This window comes from Lynx rufus, unplaced genomic scaffold (genome assembly GCF_022079265.1).
Source record: "Lynx rufus isolate CCGP_SWC_20201006 ecotype Redwood Valley unplaced genomic scaffold, mLynRuf1.p SCAF_4, whole genome shotgun sequence".
Lineage (NCBI taxonomy): Eukaryota > Metazoa > Chordata > Mammalia > Carnivora > Felidae > Lynx > Lynx rufus.
In genome coordinates, this window is record NW_025814856.1 from 151428561 (window position 1) to 151448141 (window position 19581).

Here is a 19581-nt window from a genome sequence, read left to right on the forward strand (position 1 = left end):
AACACAACATACCAAATCCTATGAGATGCAGCCAAAGTAGTTCTAAGAGGGAAGTGCATAGCAATAAATGCCTATATTAAGAAAAAAGAAAGATCTTAAATGAACAGTCTCCTTAGGAACTAGAAAAACAAATGAGGCCCAAAGTTAGAAAAAGGAAATAATAAAGATCAGAATTAAAATTAATGAAATAGAGACTAAAAAGACAATATAAATGATCAATAAACAGCCAGTTTTTAAAAAAGATAAAATAGACATTTATCAAGAGAAAAAGAGGGCTCAAATTTAGAAAAGGAGAGCTCCAAAATATATCTCTAAAAGTTCTAACATTTTGATAGAAAAGACCAAAAAAGTCGGCAGTCGAGGCCATGTTTTCTGAATAAAAGGTGGCTTTGGCAACCCTAGAGCTAGCTACATAAGCAGTGGAAGGAGAAGGAAGATCAGTTTCCCAGGTTGACAGCTATTTTCCAAAATAATGGGATCCGGGCAAGTGAGGAAGTCTCAAAAAGCCTGGAACAACTATTATGCACTTTTGACAGATTAATCAACCTGACCAAGAGATCTTTACACTGGATATCTCAGAAGAAAAGGGAAAAAAATCCATATACTATTGCATTCATGCCCTGGAAGTACACGGACCACAGGGGATCCAGCCTGGAGACGAAGGGGGGGAAATGCTACAGAGGGCAGGCAGGTACTCTGTGGCACTCTTTTTCTTCCCTTACTCGCCCACTATATAGGAGAAATGGTGTCTTTTCCCTTTTCAGTGCTAAGTCTTAACAGCGTTCAATTAGCGCATACTGATAGAATAGAGAGGCTTGGGATGGACTTCAAATTCCCTTAGCTGACACAAAAGCCACGTGTAGTGCTTCCCCAGCAAGGACAGGAAATGCAACATTAAGAAGTGCAAAGGCAGTGTTTGCCTAGTCAAGATGGCAGGGAAGCTATCCAGTAGATCATCAGGTAAGGGCTGGACCATACTCCAAAATGAAAATTCCAACAGGTGTTAACAAAAGGCACTACGACAAATTAAGAAGAACTACCTTCTTCACGATAGGGTAGTTTACAGCAAGAGAGCTATGGACCTACACGTGACCTGTCAGATCCTGCTTAAAGAGAACTTCTCCCTCAAATAGATCTCAGTTATTCACTAAAGAAGGGTGAACAACACCAACAAAAAATAAGGTGCTAAAAGCTGATGAATGCAGCTCTCCACAAAACACTTTAATAAGTAGGTTAAAGTAAACTTGTGTCGGGGCGCCTGGGTGGCGCAGTCGGTTAAGCGTCCGACTTCAGCCAGGTCACGATCTCGCGGTCCGTGAGTTCGAGCCCCGCATCAGGCTCTGGGCTGATGGCTCAGAGCCTGGAGCCTGTTTCCGATTCTGTGTCTCCCTCTCTCTCTGCCCCTCCCCCGTTCATGCTCTGTCTCTCTCTGTCCCAAAAATAAAATAAAATGTTGAAAAAAAAAAAATTAAAAAAAAAAAATAAATAAATAAAATAAAAAAAAAAAAGTAAACTTGTGTCTCGCTACAAACATACATAACTCCAACAATGTTTATTGTGATAATACTGGTAATCCACAGTTGTAAGAGCAAACCTCATCAAAGTCTCAACTACCAGAGTTATAGAACAGTCCAAATGGCCCAGATTAAATTCTGTCATGTTCTATCACAACCTACCTGTCTCCTACAGTTCAGAAGAGATATTAAATTTTTTTTTTTTAGTGTTTATTTATTTTTGAGAGACAGAGAGAGACAGCATGAGCCGGAGAGGGCAGAGAGAGAGAGAGAGAGAGGGAGACCCAGAATATGAAGCAGGCTCCAGGCTCTGAGCTGTCAGCACAGAGCCCGACGTGGGGCTCAAACTCACAGACCGCGAGATCATGACCTGAGCCGAAGTCGGACGCTCAACCGACTGAGCCACCCAGGCGCCCCCAGAAGAGATATTTTAACCTATGTTCCATCATTTTGCCTTTGCATTTCTCTCTGGAGAAAGACAGAATTTTCACTGGCCTGAATAGTGTTTACCAGGTGGTCATCCAAATGGGGCAGGACACAAATTCCAGTAATCTGGTCTCACCTGAAGTAAAAATAAAGCCACCCAGAAGACAGGCCCTCATAACACATAAAATTATAGAACAAGGGTCGTGGAAGAGGACCCCCTTGTCCTCCATCCCCATACAATCCGGGGACACAGCCCCAGGGGCAGCTGTCACTGACGGCTTATTAGTAATTTGATACTAATAAGAATTACAAATACAGAAGTTTGCTTTCTTTACATTACAGCCAATGAGAGGTTGTCTCTGTGACGACCGCAGTCTGAGTGGGTGAGGAAGAAGTGGTATCACATGGCTGGAGGGAAGGAGGGAGCAAAAGCGCAGGCAGCATGAGCCAGGGGGGAGCTGCCCTCAGGTGCTATTGTAACGGACACCCCAGAAGAGTTGGGAGCTGTGGTTTTAGAGTTATGTCCGCTTGCTTCTTACATTTTGCCTCCAGATTCATAAAAGCACAGAGAGCGCATCACCATACACTTTACCACCTACAATGCCACGAACATTTCAGTTACAATGACCCATCACAAGTGGGCAAAACGCTGATGGGATTGAAACTTACAATGTTACATATAAACAACATTTAAAACAGGAAAGGCCTGATCATTTTTATTGCTAAGTTAATAACACAGTTTATGTTTTTTGTTTGCTTATTCACTAGTGAAAAAGAAAGAGAGCTCTGGTGTGGCAACAGTGAGAAAAAGACTAGGTGCTTCAAATGTGCTAACAAAGCAACGTGGTTTATTAAAAAAGCCAATGTCATTTTCTACTAAATTAAAAGCTATGCATCATTAAAATCACAGGAAGTGATCACACAACTAACTGCATTTGCTATTGGTAAGAGCGCACAATCTGAGTTGTACACTCAAATTTAGCATATCAATTGTAACAGAAGAATTAAAAAACCAGAATGTCCCACAGAGAAGGGGTGCAGGATGGTGAGGGGTCTAGAAATCACATCATATGGCAAAAAGAGTGGAGGGGAGAGAGAAGAATGAACAGTGAGTGCTTCACATGGAAAGATAGGAAGTGTCCTAATAAGAAGCCTTATTCGACGTAGCTCAAAGGGCAAAGCTAAGATTAGCAAGTAATAATTATACAGAGGTTTCTACAAACAGGTTCCTAACAGGCAAACATCCCTACATGGGCAAGTAGTGAGCTCCACATCACAGGAGGCAATCAATCCGATGTGCTCCTCTATACAATTGGAAGGGGGGCCAGATGACCTTTAAGCTTCTTCTAACTCTAAAATTTTGTGATTTTCTTGAACCTCAAAGTTCAGGTTGTTTTCAGAATTGAATGCTGAGTCTAGTTAATAAATTAATAAAACCGCAAGTGACCCACAACCACTGGATTTTTCAGATGGAGATATCTATCACCTCCATTCATGAAACGGAAAGAGAGCTACCTTTGCTCTGTTAATATGCCACACAGTGACCCAAGTTCTATTTGAATATATTTTAGAGGCAAGGACTGCCTGCTGCAAATTACAAATTCTTTTTTTTTTTTTTTGAGAGAGAGAAAGAGAGAGAGGGTGGGCAGGGGAGGGGTAGAGAGAGAAGGAGAGAGAATCCCAAGCAGGCTCCACACTGTCAGCACAAGCCCAATGCGGGGCTTGAACTCAGGAACTGGGAGATCACGAGCTGAGCCGAAATCAGGAGTCAGATGCTTAACTGACTAAGCCACGTGGCCTGCCGCAAATTACAAATTCTTACCCTCATCTCTTGAACACGAACTGCACAAAAAGTTCCCAATCCCATTCCAATCTCACCATGTGACACCTACATCCTGAGCTCATAAAGAACAAGGCCACCGGCTTAACCCCAAGGAACCCATCCTTGTGTTTTCTTTCATTTTAACTTAATGAAACTGAATTTCATGATTTCCTGCATTTTTCAAGAGACCTAGCATCCCACGCATCGTCTATTACACTTAGAAAATATCGCACTGTGACAGAGATCTGCAAAGCAAACAGTAAAACTTACTCAGCCACATTCCATGTAACTGGAATTTGAATTTTCAGGTTTGGAATTCAGAAAAATAGCCATAGGAAATCACCAGGATTGTTCTGACTGCCATAGGCCTCATGAATGCCAGGTGACAATCATTTTGCATTGCTGGCACCTCAGGTCTCAGGGCTGAGTCGGGTGCCCAAGTAGGCCAGTACCTTCACTAATACAACTAGCACTACTAAGATGTACTGTGTGCAATGTGCCGGGCCCTGCATACACCGAGGGCTCTTGTAGCAGTTCGAGAATTATGTATTAGTATCAGCCCAGGCAAATCGGGGTGAGTTCAAGCGATCTAAGCAAGGATGAGACACAAGGAGCCAGGGCTGAAAGTACACCGCTGGCCTCCCGAGCCCGCACTCTTTCCTCTCCAGTGTCCTGCTCAGCATCTGTGCTTCAACAGAAATACCAAAGCCAAGGGCTGTGCTGAAAGCCCCGCCGTCCCAATGGCGGCCTGGAGTAGACCCCCGTTTCCCTGCCGCAGAGGGCGGCCCCAACCTGCAACTGTTCACAAGCCAGGGGAGGTAGGAGAGGAAGGCAGACTTTATGACAACTGACTTTACCTGTAACTTAAAAAAAATACATTAAAAGAGAAAGGGTCCCTGCCCAAGCAACGGAGTGTCACTGTGGGTCTGTCAAACTTTCACTCTGGAAGGCATTGCGGAAAGCAATGAATTCTGACCATCTCTAACAGGAAAACTACTCAGTGGGACCCACGGCTGTTTGGGGTGTGAACTGGCATAAAAGAATTCTCTTGCAAGCTTCTATAAAAGTGAAAAATAACAAAAAGTCCTTTGCTGAATCAGTGAATACCAACTTGTAGAAGAAATACACTGATTCAGAAGTAACTCTAATTTACTCTTTCTCTACACACCACTTTATATCACCAAAAATTCAAAATTCCAGAATGGCTCGAATTCACCCTTGAGCCACCAAATCCCAGTCACAAGCCTTCAGGAGTTCAGAGGAATTTATGAGAAAAGAGAAGAGATTCAAGCACACTCCTCATCGCGGCCATGTACCCACTCCCCTGCAGGGTGTCACAGACCTCTGACGGTTGGAATGGGACTGCAGGTGCCAGAGAGCGGCAGCGTGCTGGGTGAAGGTCCCTCTGGGTGAGACGTGGGGCTGTGACCTGTCTCAACCCTTGGTTAGCAGCACACACCTGCCTACTGTCTCATTCTGCCCACGACACCTGCAATTCTGACCAGAAGAGGGGACGCGGGTAGGCGCGGGATGTGTGAAGTGGATTCCCTCCTTACTGTCTCGGATCCCCCACTATGGTCTTATCTATGCCCTCATCCTGCAGAGCCATCGCTTATGCATGAGGGAGAGGCGGGAGGGAGGAAGAAAGCGGACGGGATGTGAATATAGGAATCTCATCAGCACAGCAGAGAAATCAGTCCTAACAACAGGGCAATCAAGACCGCACTTGACGTGGGTCTGAGAGCCCAGTCAGAGGTCAAGGGCCTCCAGGAAGGAGTTAGAAAGGCAGGTCTTGTGTGCTCACCTGACTGCTGAAGGGCTCTTTCCTGGCCGAGCTCGGAGCCTGCGAGGGACCCTGGGCAGGTGACAACCTCGAGGGGCTCTTCTTACTCTGAGGCAGCAACGAGGACAGGAAACCCACTCGAGGCGACTGGGAGAGGGAAGTGCTCCTCTGGCTGCACACCATGGCTCTGGAAAGCAGACACACAAGGTCACAGGGCTGGAGGGGACCTGGGGAAACCCGAAGCACAGGCCTCCTGGGCTGTGGACGGCTCCAGGGGCACACGCCTGTGCTCTAAGTCGGCATTATCCTCGGTACTATTTCTTGTACCCAAGGGAGCCAGCAGCCTATCTGGCACAGCGGTGAAGTGTGCAGGGCCGTGGTGAAGCTCAGAGCTGTGCGGGCCAATGGCCACTGGCCACATGCGCCACTGAGCACCTGAAATGTGTCTGGTCCAGACTGAGGCGTGCTGGAGGTACAAAACACACAGCAGAATGCAAGCCTTAGCATGAAAAAAGAGTGTAAAATAGCTCATCATCAATACTTTGTTTACATTTATCACATGTTGAAATGTTTTGAATATATGGGGCTAAATAAAATATATCATAAAATTACCTTCACTTGTTTCTTTTTACTTGAAGTAAAAATGTTTAAGTTACATTTTTGGCTTGCCTTTGCTTTCCACCAGACCCTGCTAGCTCAGAAACCAGACCAGCTGCTCCTGGGACAGCCCTTGGCCACGTGCAGGTGTGGAATACGCCTGCCTGGATCTGCATCCTCACTCACCAGTCCATGGCTGGGTGACCACTGTGTGCCTTGGGTTCTTCAAGGCTACAACCGTTAGCATCACCTGGGACTTCTGCTTTAACTTGCTATATTTTAAGGTCGCTCAGATACCTCTCTCCCCATCTGCCTACCTCTTCAAGCCCTCAGACAGGTGCATGCTTCCACCGCCTCCTGAGTGCCAACCTTTTCACCCTTGAGGCACCCCTTTCAACACACAGACTTCCCCAGGCTGCACGACAGCGTCGGGTTTATTTATCCCTGCTGCACACATCTGGATGTGCAGTCCCCCTCCCTCGGGGCGGGCTCAGAGGCTGGGGGCCCGAAAGGCCAGGGGACCTTACTCAGAAAGCTCAGACAGGAACAGCGAGGGCCAAGGAGGCTCTCTGGCCATTCCCTGTCACCAGGAGTGAGAGGGCCGGGGCGAGCTGAGAGCACAGGGGCAGATGGGAGAGGGGGAGGCCCTCCCACCCCCGAAGCGGGCACACACTCACAGTTCTGAGTCCCCCAGGCGGTCCATGTTGGAGACGTAAGGAGGCAATTTGTGCTGGACCAAGGCCTCTTCCTCGTCTGGCTGCAGCTCCTCTTTCTTCAGGCGGTGGATTTCGGCTTGCAAGGCAAAAAGCTGCGCAGGGGTGGGGACGAGTCGGGTGGTAAACTCACCTTGCCTTCCCTCTGCCAAGGCGCATGAGACACATCACATCCAACACTCAACTGCACTGGCTCAAAAGGACACTGGGCGTCAGCCCCAGGACGCCCGTCTCACCCTCTGCTCACCGCAGAGGTCGGGGGGCGGGGGGGTGGAAAAAGGGCAAGTGGCACCTGTTACTTGACCACCATGAGGTGAGAAAACAACAACTGTTAGACACACAAATCCCACTTTTTTTCTTTGTATCATTTGACTTGCTTCTTCCTGAATTCATTGAGAAAAAGAGCTCCGTGCCATCCTTTGCTCTTTGGAATCTATAAAATCTACAAAATCAGGTTCTGGAACTCTCACGGAAAATTTTTTTCAGTAAAGTTCAGCATTTTTGACTTTTATGCCTGGAAAAAAAAAATTACATAGGCACATGCACCCAAAATGTAAACAGCTTATAATCTTCCTTTTTCTGGAAAAAAAAAAAAAAAAGACCTACAGATGCCTTAACTTCAAGGACAGAGAAATGCTCCTCAGACAAAATGCAAAGGCAAATATGGGTCCCCTGGCTCTATTGTTTTATACACCTAGAGGATCATGGAGCTGAGCAGAACAATTAATTCATATCTGGGCTGTAAACACCATAGATGTGGATGTATATGGAAAAGGACTGGAAGTATGAAAGAGACATACAAAAGTTATAAGGCATGAAAGCACATGGGTCCTTCTCCTCTGAAAGTTCATTACCATTGTTATGCTTTTCGTGCTATACACAGGACTCAAAATATGAACCTGGCCTCTGGTTTTCAGAGACTGCTCCAGACCCCAAATCTCCCATACTGACTTTCTGGTGGCTCACCTCCATCTGAGATCAGTGCTTTCCTATTTTTAATCAGCCCTCCACCACCACTACCTCATTTCACACAGGAAAAGCAGAAGTTCTACCCAAGAAGCAAGTGTGTTTCAGAACCGACCTTCTGGCGAAGAACTTCATTTTCTTCTTGAACCTGGTTGGTCCTCTGGCATTCCGCATCAAAGTTCAGAATCACAGGTACAGGTGCACAAAGTTAAAGAAAAAGACTGACTGAAAATGATTAAAAGTCCTTCCCAAACTCTTGACCCAGCAGCAAAACCCTTGAACATAAGTCAGAGGGAACAGAGTACAGACTTGGCCCTCCACGGCTGTATGAAAGTCCCTCCCCTGATGCCGGCTCTGGCCTTTCTTCAGACATACAGACACTCATAACAATCTGGCTGGTCAGCCCACAGAAAGGACATAAACCCAACCCTGAGCGTGTTCTCCCAAATACCAGCAGGAAAGAGCAAGCATTCAGTGGACTTCACGGCCTGTCTAAGCTGTAGCAAGGTCAGTGCAGACACTCAGTTAGAAGCCACCCCAGGGGCCGGCTGGTCTACCAGCTGGGCCGAAGGCTCGGCCACATGGCCTTCCCCTCCCCAGACCGAACCTCTCCCTAGCAAAGGTTGAGACTGAACAGAGAGCTTTCTGCAGATTGGACAGTAACATGCCATCCTATGAATATCCACATTCTAGATCAGGGGGTCAGTCCTTCCCAACAACCCTCAACTGCTTCAGTCAGGAGGAGCACAAAGCAGGCAGGGCCTCAGTACTGGGAACGTGAACTGTGCTCAAATGTATGTGACCTAGTTTGCAGGGCACTGTCCTACACCGAAAAGACCTAGAAGGCCCACATGGTCATGCAAAATGCTACTGGGCAGAGCCCCCTCCTAGTTGAGCCTGAAAGTCCTCAGGAGAAAGAGCAGGGGGCAGAAGGAGCAGTTGTACCCGGCAAGAGTGGAACTGACACCCAGACCCACAATACAAAAGGAAAGGGCACCCTTCCTACCTCCACCAAACGGTGCCCCTCCCAGAGGCCAAAATGGCCACCCGTGGGCGGGCCTCTACAACACCCGATTTATCAGTGACTCACCAAGCAGCTCCATTCAAACCGGACTCCCTTCTCCTCCTCTAGAATTCTAGCCTAGAGAGCATGAGCAATGGGGATCTCCTGGGCCTCAAAAATGCAGGCTTTCCATGACAAAATGGTAAACAGGGTAGGCTATAAATATCAATATTCTTTCTCTCTCTCTTCAATACCCATACGTATATTGCTACCACTGCTCTGTTTTCTGGCAAGTTGAGGAACTCTGAGGTCACTGTCAGAGTGTGACCCAAATGCAAACACAGGAAGGAAGTTCTAGCCCAAGAAGTATTTTGACCTGCTACCTAATCTCAACAGAGGCAAGTAATATCCTCGGGGGCACAGGGCACGCACGGAAAGGGTGTTCTCGGCTGGCCAGTTCTGCTAAGCAGCAGCAACCCCTGCTCAGCCCGATTTGAGGGCTCCTCCCAGGGCCAGCCACTTGTCCCCCACTGCCACTGCAGTCCCTGCTCATGCCCATCAGCTGTTTAGCAGCGTCCGGACGAAGGTCGACGATTTCCTGGCCTACTGACAAAAATAATCACAATCTGTCCAGCCCCCTCACATAACACATGACAGCCGTCTTTGGGCATTTTGCAGAAGCAATTGCATCGAGAGCAGCAGCGACTGATCACGTTGTCTGGAAGCCTCAGAGGAGGCCCCCGGCCCCAGGCAGCTGAAAGGATATGCATGCACTGAAACAGTACGCTCAGGAAGTTGTGCAGGGACACAATGAAGGTATCGGCCCACTGTCGAGAGAAGTACGTAGCAAAGGTGGGGTTGGTGTCTGGGGACGGCAGGAAGGGCAGGACAAACCAATCCTTCCACTCAGCCTGGTTCTGGAGCTCTGTGGCCTGCTTTGCAAAGAACTCTTGAGCTTTGTCATTTCTGTTTGTCTGCCAAGACAATGAGGAGGTAGCAAGAAGGGGGAAGAGACAGACGTCCAGAAGTAAGATTCTTCATCAGCCTCTGGGTATCAGCCTGCCAGGTAAGTGGCCAAATATAGTCTACAAACTCCATAAAATAAATGACATCACTGTTTTCTCAAGTTCCTTATAATTTTAAAGAAGCTCGTTCAAACTGAAGTCCTGAAGATAAAAGCCACCCTAAAAAACATTAATTCTTCGTTGATTTTCAAATAATCTAAGTGACTTATTCCCCCGGGTAGGCTATAATCTTTATTCCCCAAGCTTTAACCCACCTACTTATATTCTTTAAAACACCACCCAGGCTTATGTGCTGAAAACGAGAGGAAACAGGAATGAGGAAGACAAGTCAGATGATCTACACATGAGAAGGAAAAAAAACCAGGAAAACAGTCAAGAAATAATTTGCCTTGTGACGGTTCCACCCTCTCCCAAAGTAACACAGACAGGTCTCCCCAGAAGTTAAAATCTATTTCGGGATCAAAGAACTCTCTCCGAGGAATCCCTGAACTGACAAGCACCTGGATCGTGTAGACGAGATAAAAGCGGAACAGGCTGGTTTTCAGCTTGTTGATGGTGGGTCTATATATATCCTCCAAGCGGCTGAAGAGCCTACGTTCCAGGTAGCTCCAGTAATCCCGAAGGGCAGCCAAGTCATACACCTGCATTAATTGTTGCAGCTGGTCCACAATCTTGTCCACCTGGCGGAGAAACATGGGACAGAGGTGATGGTGAAGGACAAGAGGGAATTTTCCCATCACCTCACACAGTGAATACACCTTTCTCCTCTTGCTTGGGCTTCGAGTATGAGAATTTTTTCTAAATCAGCAATCTAGAAAACATTCAAAACATAGTAACGTAATAGCTTTTGAGCTATTTCCTGATGTTAGATATGGATTTGACCCTCCAGCAAGCATGGAAAGCTCAAGGGTAAAAGCCCTCTGGCCCTGGAAGCAGGAGGTCTAGGTCTTGGATCTGTGTCTGTCTCACTCAACCAACTTGACAATGTCACTTCGACTCTGTGGTCTCGGATGCCTAAGATTTCAAAAAACACACAAAAAAAGAGAGAACCTCCATAATCTTCCTCCTAGCTCCGGCATTCCAGGAGTCCAAGACTCCCAGAGAGAAGCACTGACTGACCCCCGCAAGTCATGGAAGTATTACCACAGCCCCTGCGGTGGCTCAGAGTGAAAGGCAAAGAAGTCACCTCCTTGTGAGAAATCACACCAGAGTACACAGTCTGTAAAAGGTTTTAGATGCCAATACCAATCAAACATCCCCATTTCTTTTTTCCTTTCTTTTTTCTTTTTTTTTTTTTTAGAGAGAGCACACAAGCCAGCAGGGATGCCCACGCAGCCCCCCGGCTCAATCCCACAACCCTGAGATCAAAACCTGAGCCAAAATCAAGAGGCCCCGAAACCAACTGAGCCACCCAGGTGTCCCAGGAACATCCCCATTTTACAGAGCAGGACACTGAGGCTTGGAGAGCTGAAATGATTTGCTTTTGCCACTAAGTACCACTAACTTTGGCAAGAGGAGACCTCAGGTCTCCTACCTCCCCCAGCGTTCTTTGCTACTAGCTCACTGCCTCTCTCACAGTTCACCTGCCAACACCAATTAGAGTCAGCAAACACACAAATCACACACAAACTCCAAGAACTTCTCAACAAAAAATCACATCTGAGCAGGGGAAATATAATGTTTTAAAACGTACAGCAAGGTTCTCCTCAACTGCAGGGGCAAATTGCCAATAAGTCACCGGCAAAGCCATTTTTAACAAACACCAAAAGATATTTGAACCCAGCTGACATTTTCGACTGCAGACCCCTTTGCTCCCAATGACATCGGAAGCCAACTTTTGAATGTTTCTGTTGCCCAAACTCAACTATCTACCCATCCTTAGCTCCTAAAACCTTTATCTCCATCCTGGCCAACAGGCCGGCACCTGCTGGGAGGCTGGAGCGGAGGACCGCGACCTGGACCAGGAGTCAGGGCACCTGGGCTCCAGCCTCAGCGATGCTCCTGACTCGCTGAGCAACTTCAGTAAGTCGCGTTCTCTCTCAAGACCTCAGTTCCTCGTGTGTCAGGAGAGGGCCAGACGCGCTGATATCGACAGTCCCCCGGCGCGGTGACAGCGCCACTCCCGCCCCGGAGGGCAGTGCTGGGGTGGGGGAGCCGCTCCGGTCTCCCTCGGGGCCGCCTCTGCCCGCGCCGCGCCCGCCAGTCCCTCACCCGGAACCCTTTCTCCTTGTCCGCCTTGATCTCGGCGTCCAGCTGCCGCAGCGTGTGCGTGAAGCCGCGAAACAGCAGGTACTCCCGGACTAGCTCGTCAGTGCGCTCCACGGCCTCCGCCATCGCTGCGCCAGCGCCGAGAGCCGCCGCCGCTGGCGAAGGAGTGGGGGCGGGGCCTGGGCCGCGCGGGGCGGGGCCCGGCGCGGGCGCCAAGCACGTCACGCAGCGGCCCGCCTATCAGTCCGCACGCACCGCGCGTCGCTCTCCTGTGGCCCCTCCCCATCCCCGCCCCCAGCCATGCCCAGCCGCTTCCGTCAGCCTCACCCTCCGGGATGAGCGGCTGGAAAACCCATTGCTCGCCTGGGTTTTCTGGCGTCGCTGGCGCCGGCTTTGTGATCTGAGTTAATTGAAAGTGGCGGCTGCCGTCCAAGTCAAGTAGGGTTGGACCTTGGAGAACATCCCAGATAGTCACGAGGCGGGCAGGGGGTGAGGTGCCCTGCTCATTGGCATTCCATCGCGGAATCCTCTGTGCCGTGTCTTCGTTTTACAAATAAGGGGAACTGGAGTCTGGAGTCCGGAGGTAAAGTGACTTGCGTGCAGTCACACAACCAGTTTGAGTCATCAGAGAGTTCTAGAGAAAACCTTACTTTCATTAATAAGAGTAATCAACTACACGGCCAGATAACCAAGATACACTGTTAGGAAAAAAGAAAGCAAATTTCAGAACAGTGTGTATACTATGGTCCAGTTTCTTGTTTAAAAAAAAAAAAAAAAAGGATGGGGCGCCTGGGTGGCTAAGTCAGTTAGGCATCGACTTCCGCTCAGGTCAAAGTCAGGTCATGATCTTATGGTTCCTGAGAGATCGAGTCCTGCATCAGCTATGCTGACAGCTCGGAGCCTGGAACTTGCTTCAGATAATGTGTCTCCCTCTCTCTGCTCTGCCCTGGCTCATGCTCTTCCTCTCTGTCTCTCAAAAAATAAAATAAACATTACCAAAAAAAAAAAAAAGAGGGATGCGTTATGTGTTTGTGTGTACATTTTAAAACTTAAGGAAGATTATACACTCATCACTTAGGGTTTCTTTGTCTAAGAGGTGAGACTGTGAGGTACTTTCACTTCCTATTTTTTACTTTATCTTGTTTGAAATATTTATAAAGTATATTTTTGTAAGCAGGTAAAGAGCCAGTATCTTTGAGCCTTCCATTTCTCCTCTGTAAATTAGTGACAATGATACCTACCTTGCAGAGTAATGAAAATAAGATAATGTATGTAAAAAACTTAGCACAATCGCCCATCATTAAAATGCAGTGTTTGTTGCCGTCTTCCCTCTAATGGTATGGCTTTCTGTAGTTATCAAAGTAGAACTCAGAATCATTACTGCCACTTTGTCCAGACCCTCCAACTCAACTATATGGAAACTTAACTCCAGCAGCTCTGATCTACACTAGAGAAACCAGAAAAGATAACAGGGAGCAAGCCACAGCGAGACCAGCTTCACCCTTTGCCTGCTTTCGCTGTCTTCACAGGTGTAAGACACCTTGCCCCACAGGGCAGGCAAGGCGAGTCACCTCTGTGACTCCTGGGAGGACCAGACCAAAATCCTACTTTGACTGGGATCTCAGATCATCAAAAGAGTGCTTGGGAAAATCCCCCAAAGGGAGTAATGGCCAAGACCTCTGCCTCCAAGAATGTCACTAATTCAATTTTCCTAAGGCACCTGACACGCACTGCCATAGGTCCCACGTGCCTCACCTCCACCTGCACTGGCACTTCCCAGACCAGACCCCGTAAAATCAGCTAAGGTTGGCTTTCTGGTCAGTGAAAGGCAGCTCCCCCAGGCCTTCGGGCAAGCACTTTCCTCTATCAGGAGTGTCTTCCGCACATACCCACGCGGACAGCTCATCTGAACAACGCGTGAAGGAGGCTCCGCGTGTTTATGCTAATGTCATCTCAGAAAGGCTCTCTCTGACCATCCCGTACAGAAGAGCAGTACTCTCACCTTGCAATTCTCATCCCCCTTGCCCTGCCTTCTCTTTCTGCACAGCACTTACCACCATCTGACAAGCTAGATGTTTGACTTATTTATTGCCTGTCTCCCTGTACACTAAAATATAAGCTGCACGAAAGCAGAGATTTTGTCTGAATCATTTGCTACTATATCCTCAGAACCGAAACCAGCGTCTGCCTTGTAGTAAATGCTGAATAAATATTTGTTGAATTGTATGAATGAGGGCAATTTCAGTGAGGGCCCAGCCACCTTCACACAAGATAGCCCGGCTCGAGGGAATGGAAACTCTTGGATCCCTCCCGTGTGTAGGCTCCGTGGCATTACCAACCGGTTCCCTGCCCAAAGCATTCCTTCTTTCCATCTTCCCTCCCTATTATTTTGCTCACTCTTTAAAGATTTCTAGAGACGTTTAGCTGAGCTGTGTTTATGTAACTGGAGAGGGCACTAGATTCTCCAGCTTATTCATCAGTTCCAGTTAGTTGATCTGATTAATCTTTTACTGCTTATGCTCTGGAGCCTGCTCTGAAAGTAGCAGGTGGCCTGGGGGTCCCTTAAGAAGGTGTGGTCGGGGGCCTGCAGCAGTTACATTATACCAAAAAAAAAAAAATTACAGGGGCATCCACAAGGTGACCCACAAATTATCTTTTCTTTCAATCTAATCATCTCCCTTTGCCTTTGAGTCAGGAGAGAAGGAAGGACGGGGTGGGGGGGAACCAGTAAACATTTAATGAGTACCTACTAGATGCCAGGCAGTGTGCAAGGTGTCAGGAACAGGACAATAAGGAAGACCAGGGTCTCTGCCCTCGGGATTAGCTCCCCGGGGGGCACTGGGGGGAGGGGGGTTGCGGTTTGCTATCCAGACAATTGAAGCACACACTTGGCTGCAGAGTGGAGGCTGGACTGGATGTGGACAGGGCTGGAAGGGCGATGGAGGCCAGACAGAGCCTGTGGCATTCTGAGCAAGGGATGAGACCAGGCTGGTAACAGCGAGGATGAACAACGGGGCAGATTTGAGAATTCCTGAGAAGTGGAATCAGCTGGACCTGGTGACTGATTAGCCAAGGTAAATAAAGAGCAGGGCTGATCAGTAATTGGCAAGTTTCTGGCTTGGGCATCTGGGTGGATGATAGGGCCATTCGTGGGCAGAAAGAACTCAGGAAGAGGAGACTGCGGGACTTCCAGACACATTGTTTTTGGTGAAAGCTAAAACAGAGACCCAGGAACTGTAAAGAATATTAGGACACAGAGCACGGCTGGCCCACCTCACTCCCCTGGAGGCTTCAGCTATTATCTATACACCGATGGTTCCTAAATCTTACCTCCAGCCCAGCCCTTTCCCCTGAGCTCCTGCCCAGATACGCACGGCCATCTCAAACTTAACCGTACTAGTTCAGTCAGAAGCATTTATGGAGGCTTTAAGTTGAAAATGGTGGGGGTGCCTGGGTGGCTCAGTCGGTTGAGCGCCCGACTTCGGCTCAGGTCATGATCTCGCGGTCCGTGAGTTCGAGCCCCACGTCGGGCTCTGTGTTGACAGCTCAGCTCACAGTTCGGATTCTGTGTCTCCCTCTCTCCCTGCCCCTCCCCCACTTGCACTCTGTCTCTCTCTCAAAAATAAACATTTTTTAAAAAAATTTTTTAAAGAAATAGAAAACTGAAGTTTAGGAAGACTAAATAGTGCCTCAAATTTACGTTTCTGATTCCGAATCCTCCAGGGCTCTGCCGAGAGATTCACAGCGGCATCATTGAATCGGTCAACTTGTGAGACAGGTGAAAGACAAGGAGTTATCCCTCCTCCTGAAGAGTTTTAGAACTCAGACTAAGCACACCGGGTCTCTTTGGTAGCTGGAGCGTTCTTCCCGGGGCACGGATCAACTTACCCCTCCGTAGCCAAAGATAACAGGTCAGAGGAGCAAGAGCACCTGAAGCCATCCAAGGTTCTAGGGTTTCCTTCGAATTCCGCCTTCTGCCATTCTAATCTTGATGCTCTGGGATGCCCTTGGCGTACCCCACAATTTCTGAGATTTCTTTTCACCCGGTCCTTTGCCTGCCTCTGCCGTGCTTTCTCGCTTGAACTCCTGTTGTCCTTTTCAACTCAGTCTAGTTGTCCGTAGACGCTACCTCTCTCTGATAGCACTGGCTATTCTCTCTGTTCTCATGGCATAGCACCCTGTATGTGCTTATCCCATTGCTTTGTAACCATCCGTCTCACCTCCTTGGTTGTAAACTCCTGAGAGCAGAGAAGGTGTCTTGCTGGTCCTAGTGTCTCCGGTGACTAGCACAGTCCTTTAAAAGTAGGTGCTCAGTAGCTATTTGGGGAATTAATGAGTGAGGAAATAAAGTCCACATGACGATACTGCCGGGAACTCTAGGTTACATCTGCAACACAGAGCACCTATTGCCATTGCCAAGGGCAGGGGAATCTTTTCTACCCCGGGGTCAGTGCCATAAAAGCTATGAGCACTTCTGAAAGCTGGAGGAGGCCCACCATGACCCATGTAGCAATTCGTGGGGTCCCTGTTGATAACCTTCAACCTTGCCTGCTTACATGCTGGTGTTTAACTTACTGAAAATTAATGACATACCAATTAAAATAAATGCCCTTTTCACCTATCAAAATCACATTAAAAAAGTATTGTCCAGTATTGTTAAAATGAAAGGGACATTCTCATAAAGCTTCAGAATAAGCTACTTTTCCAGGAATGAGTTAACAAATGATCAAGCTTCTCCAGAATGTTCTTGAACCCAATGGTTCTCCTTCTAGAATTTCCCTTAAAGAAATGATAAAAAAATGACAAGGTTCATGTCAAACAGGGTCAATTGTAAGAGTGTGAGTTATTTGTAACAATGAACGTGGTTTACAATAGTGGAAGTTGTAAGTATTTGGAGGCTATGGTGAGATATCCCCCCAAGAAGTCAAGATTGAGGAAAAGTGCATTTCCCACTGAGTGTCAAACTGCAAAAACCACCCAGATGGATCGGACACCAAAGATGCAAAGTCAGCGGAAAGAGAGAAAAGCTACGAGGCTCACAGGACTCACAAAATAAATATGGTGTCAGAAGACGTTTTATTTTTTTTATTTTTTTAACGTTTATTTATTTTTGAGACAGAGAGAAGACAGAGCATGAATGGGGAAGGGTCAGAGAGAAGGAGACACAGAATCTGACACAGGCTCCAGGCTCCGAGCTGTCAGCACAGAGCCTGATGCGGGGCTCGAGCTCACGGACTGCGAGATCATGACCTGAGCCAAAGTCGGTCGCTTAACCGACTGAGCCACCCAGGCGCCCCTAGAAGAGGTTTTAAACACAGACACACAGAAATCCAGAGAGCGACCGTGGCAGAGCCTATCAAAGCCCTCGTGCGCGGCTCAGCCAGCAGATGACGTTCTGTGCTCTGTCCTGTCTTTCTCAAGATGAGAAGGAGGCTGTAGACCACCCCCAACTGGACCATTAAAGGCATCCCACCTCCCTTTTCCTGGCTCCAAGTTCACCCAGCGACCATCTGATTCTCCTGGCACTTGACTACATGAAGATCTGTGACATTCCGGTGTTTTTCTCCTGGCAAGCTAAAAGGGAATTTCCGACTATGATAGCCTTCCAACGTAGGTGGAAGGGGACGTCGTTGTCAGTGCCACCGTGAACCCTCCTTGCCTGCGTGACAGTTGCGTCTCTCATTGAACCATGAAAGACCCAGCACTGCAATGTCCCTCCCGCCCTTGTGCGGCCAAGTCAGCCTGAATCCGCCTTTCAGAACCTGCTCACCAACCCCCGCCCCCTGCAAGAACCGGTTCCAGCTGGCCTGGTTTTCACACCAACTCCACGTGCAGAAGTCTATTAATGATTTCTGCAGGGAAACAAAGAAACGTGAAGCAAAACGTTCAACATTCGGGAAAAGCTTAAGTTATGCTACGTGTATCCCACGCAATATTATGTCATTGTTAAAAATCACATTTTTTCAAAGACTCTTTAATTACTTAGAGAAATAGTCCCACTACCTGTTAGAAAACATACGAGTCACACTCCAGGGAAAAAAAAACCTGACAGTTCCTTATAAATTAAACATGCAATTGCTACAGGACTCAGTAATTGTACTCTTGGGCATTTTTATCCCAGAGAAATGAAAACGTCCCTTCACACGAAAATTTGTACGTGAAAATTCATGGCAGCTTTATTCATAAACGTCAAAAACTGGAAGCCATTCAAATGTCCTTCATGTCTTTTTGAAAGAATCTAGAATAAACAGGGCTGACAGGCAATGCTGGGACCCAGAGCAGAGCCGCCCCACCTCACCTCCTCTGGTTAAACAGACTGTGGCCCATTCATGCGATGGAATCCTATTCAGCAATAAAGAGAAATGAATTAGTAAGACACGCACAACCTGGATGGATCTCAAGCAGATTCTGCTGCTGAAAAAAAAGCCAATCTCCAAAGGTAACATACACACCAAAGATAGGATTCCGTTTGCTTAACACTTTGGAAAAGACAACATTTAGAGAATTTGGAGACCAGATTAGTGGCTGCCAAGGGCCAGGGGTGAGTTGGCACGTGTGTGTGGAAGGAAGTATGATTATAAGAGGACAAAGTGAAGGCTCCTTGTGATGGAACTGTTCTCCGTCTTCACTGTGTTCGTGGATGCGTGAACCTACACGTGCCATAAAATTGTAGAGAACTAAACACACACACACACACACACACACACACACAGATGTGTACAAGTAAGATAGGGCTATCTGAATAATACTGGTAGATTATAAATTTCAATATCCTGGCTGTGATACTGTACTATAGTTTTGCAAAATGTTACTGTCGGGGGAAACTTGGTACATGGATCTCTCTATATTAGTTCTTACAACTTCATATGTATCTACAATTACTTCAAAATATAAAGTTTAATGTTTTATTTATATATATATATTTTTTTAAGTTTAATTTTAAGAAGTGTGCTATGGGGGTGCCTGGGTGGCTCAGTCGGTTAAGCGTCCAACTTTGTTTGGCTCAGGTCATGATCTCACAGTTCACGAGTCCAAGCCCGGCATCGGGCTGTGTGCTGACAGCCCAGAGCCTGTAGCCTGCTTCGGATTCTGTGTCTCTCTCCCTCTCTGCCCCTCCCCTGCTGGCGCTCTGTCTGTCTCTCTCTGTCTCAAAAATAAACATTAAAAAAATAAAAAATAAAGAAGTGTGTGGATTGTATCTTTGATATATACGTACACACAAAATATCTACAGTTATTGGCTTTAGGTGTTAGAAGTGTGGATTTTATGGGCGGTTTCTGACTTTGTCTTTTTTTTGTAATTTTTTTTTAACATTTATTTATTTTTGAGACAGAGACAGAGCATGAAGCGGGGAGGGTCAGAGAGAGAGGGAGACACAGAATCTGAGACAGGCTCCAGGCTCCGAGCTGTCAGCACAGAGCCCGACGCGGGGCTCGAACTCACAGACGGCGAGATCATGACCTGAGCTGAAGTCGGACGCTTAACCGACTGAGCCACCCAGGTGCCCCCTGACTTTGTCTTTAT

At 47.5% G+C, this 19581-nt stretch overlaps 1 protein-coding gene across 1 annotated transcript in view; it reads right to left on the minus strand.

Moving 5' to 3' along the window:
- The window catches only part of WDR91 (WD repeat domain 91), a 28040-nt gene extending 15841 nt beyond the window's left edge, over window positions 1–12199 (minus strand). The window contains exons 1-6 of the mRNA XM_047095831.1: window positions 12061–12199; window positions 10350–10529; window positions 9591–9798; window positions 7937–8019; window positions 6820–6950; window positions 5567–5732 (exon numbers count right to left, since the gene is read on the minus strand). Coding sequence (XP_046951787.1) covers window positions 5567–5732; window positions 6820–6950; window positions 7937–8019; window positions 9591–9798; window positions 10350–10529; window positions 12061–12183 — 891 coding nt within the window. The 5' untranslated portion in view covers window positions 12184–12199. The remainder of the gene's footprint in view (window positions 1–5566; window positions 5733–6819; window positions 6951–7936; window positions 8020–9590; window positions 9799–10349; window positions 10530–12060) is intronic.
- Window positions 12200–19581: the final 7382 nt, after the last annotated feature.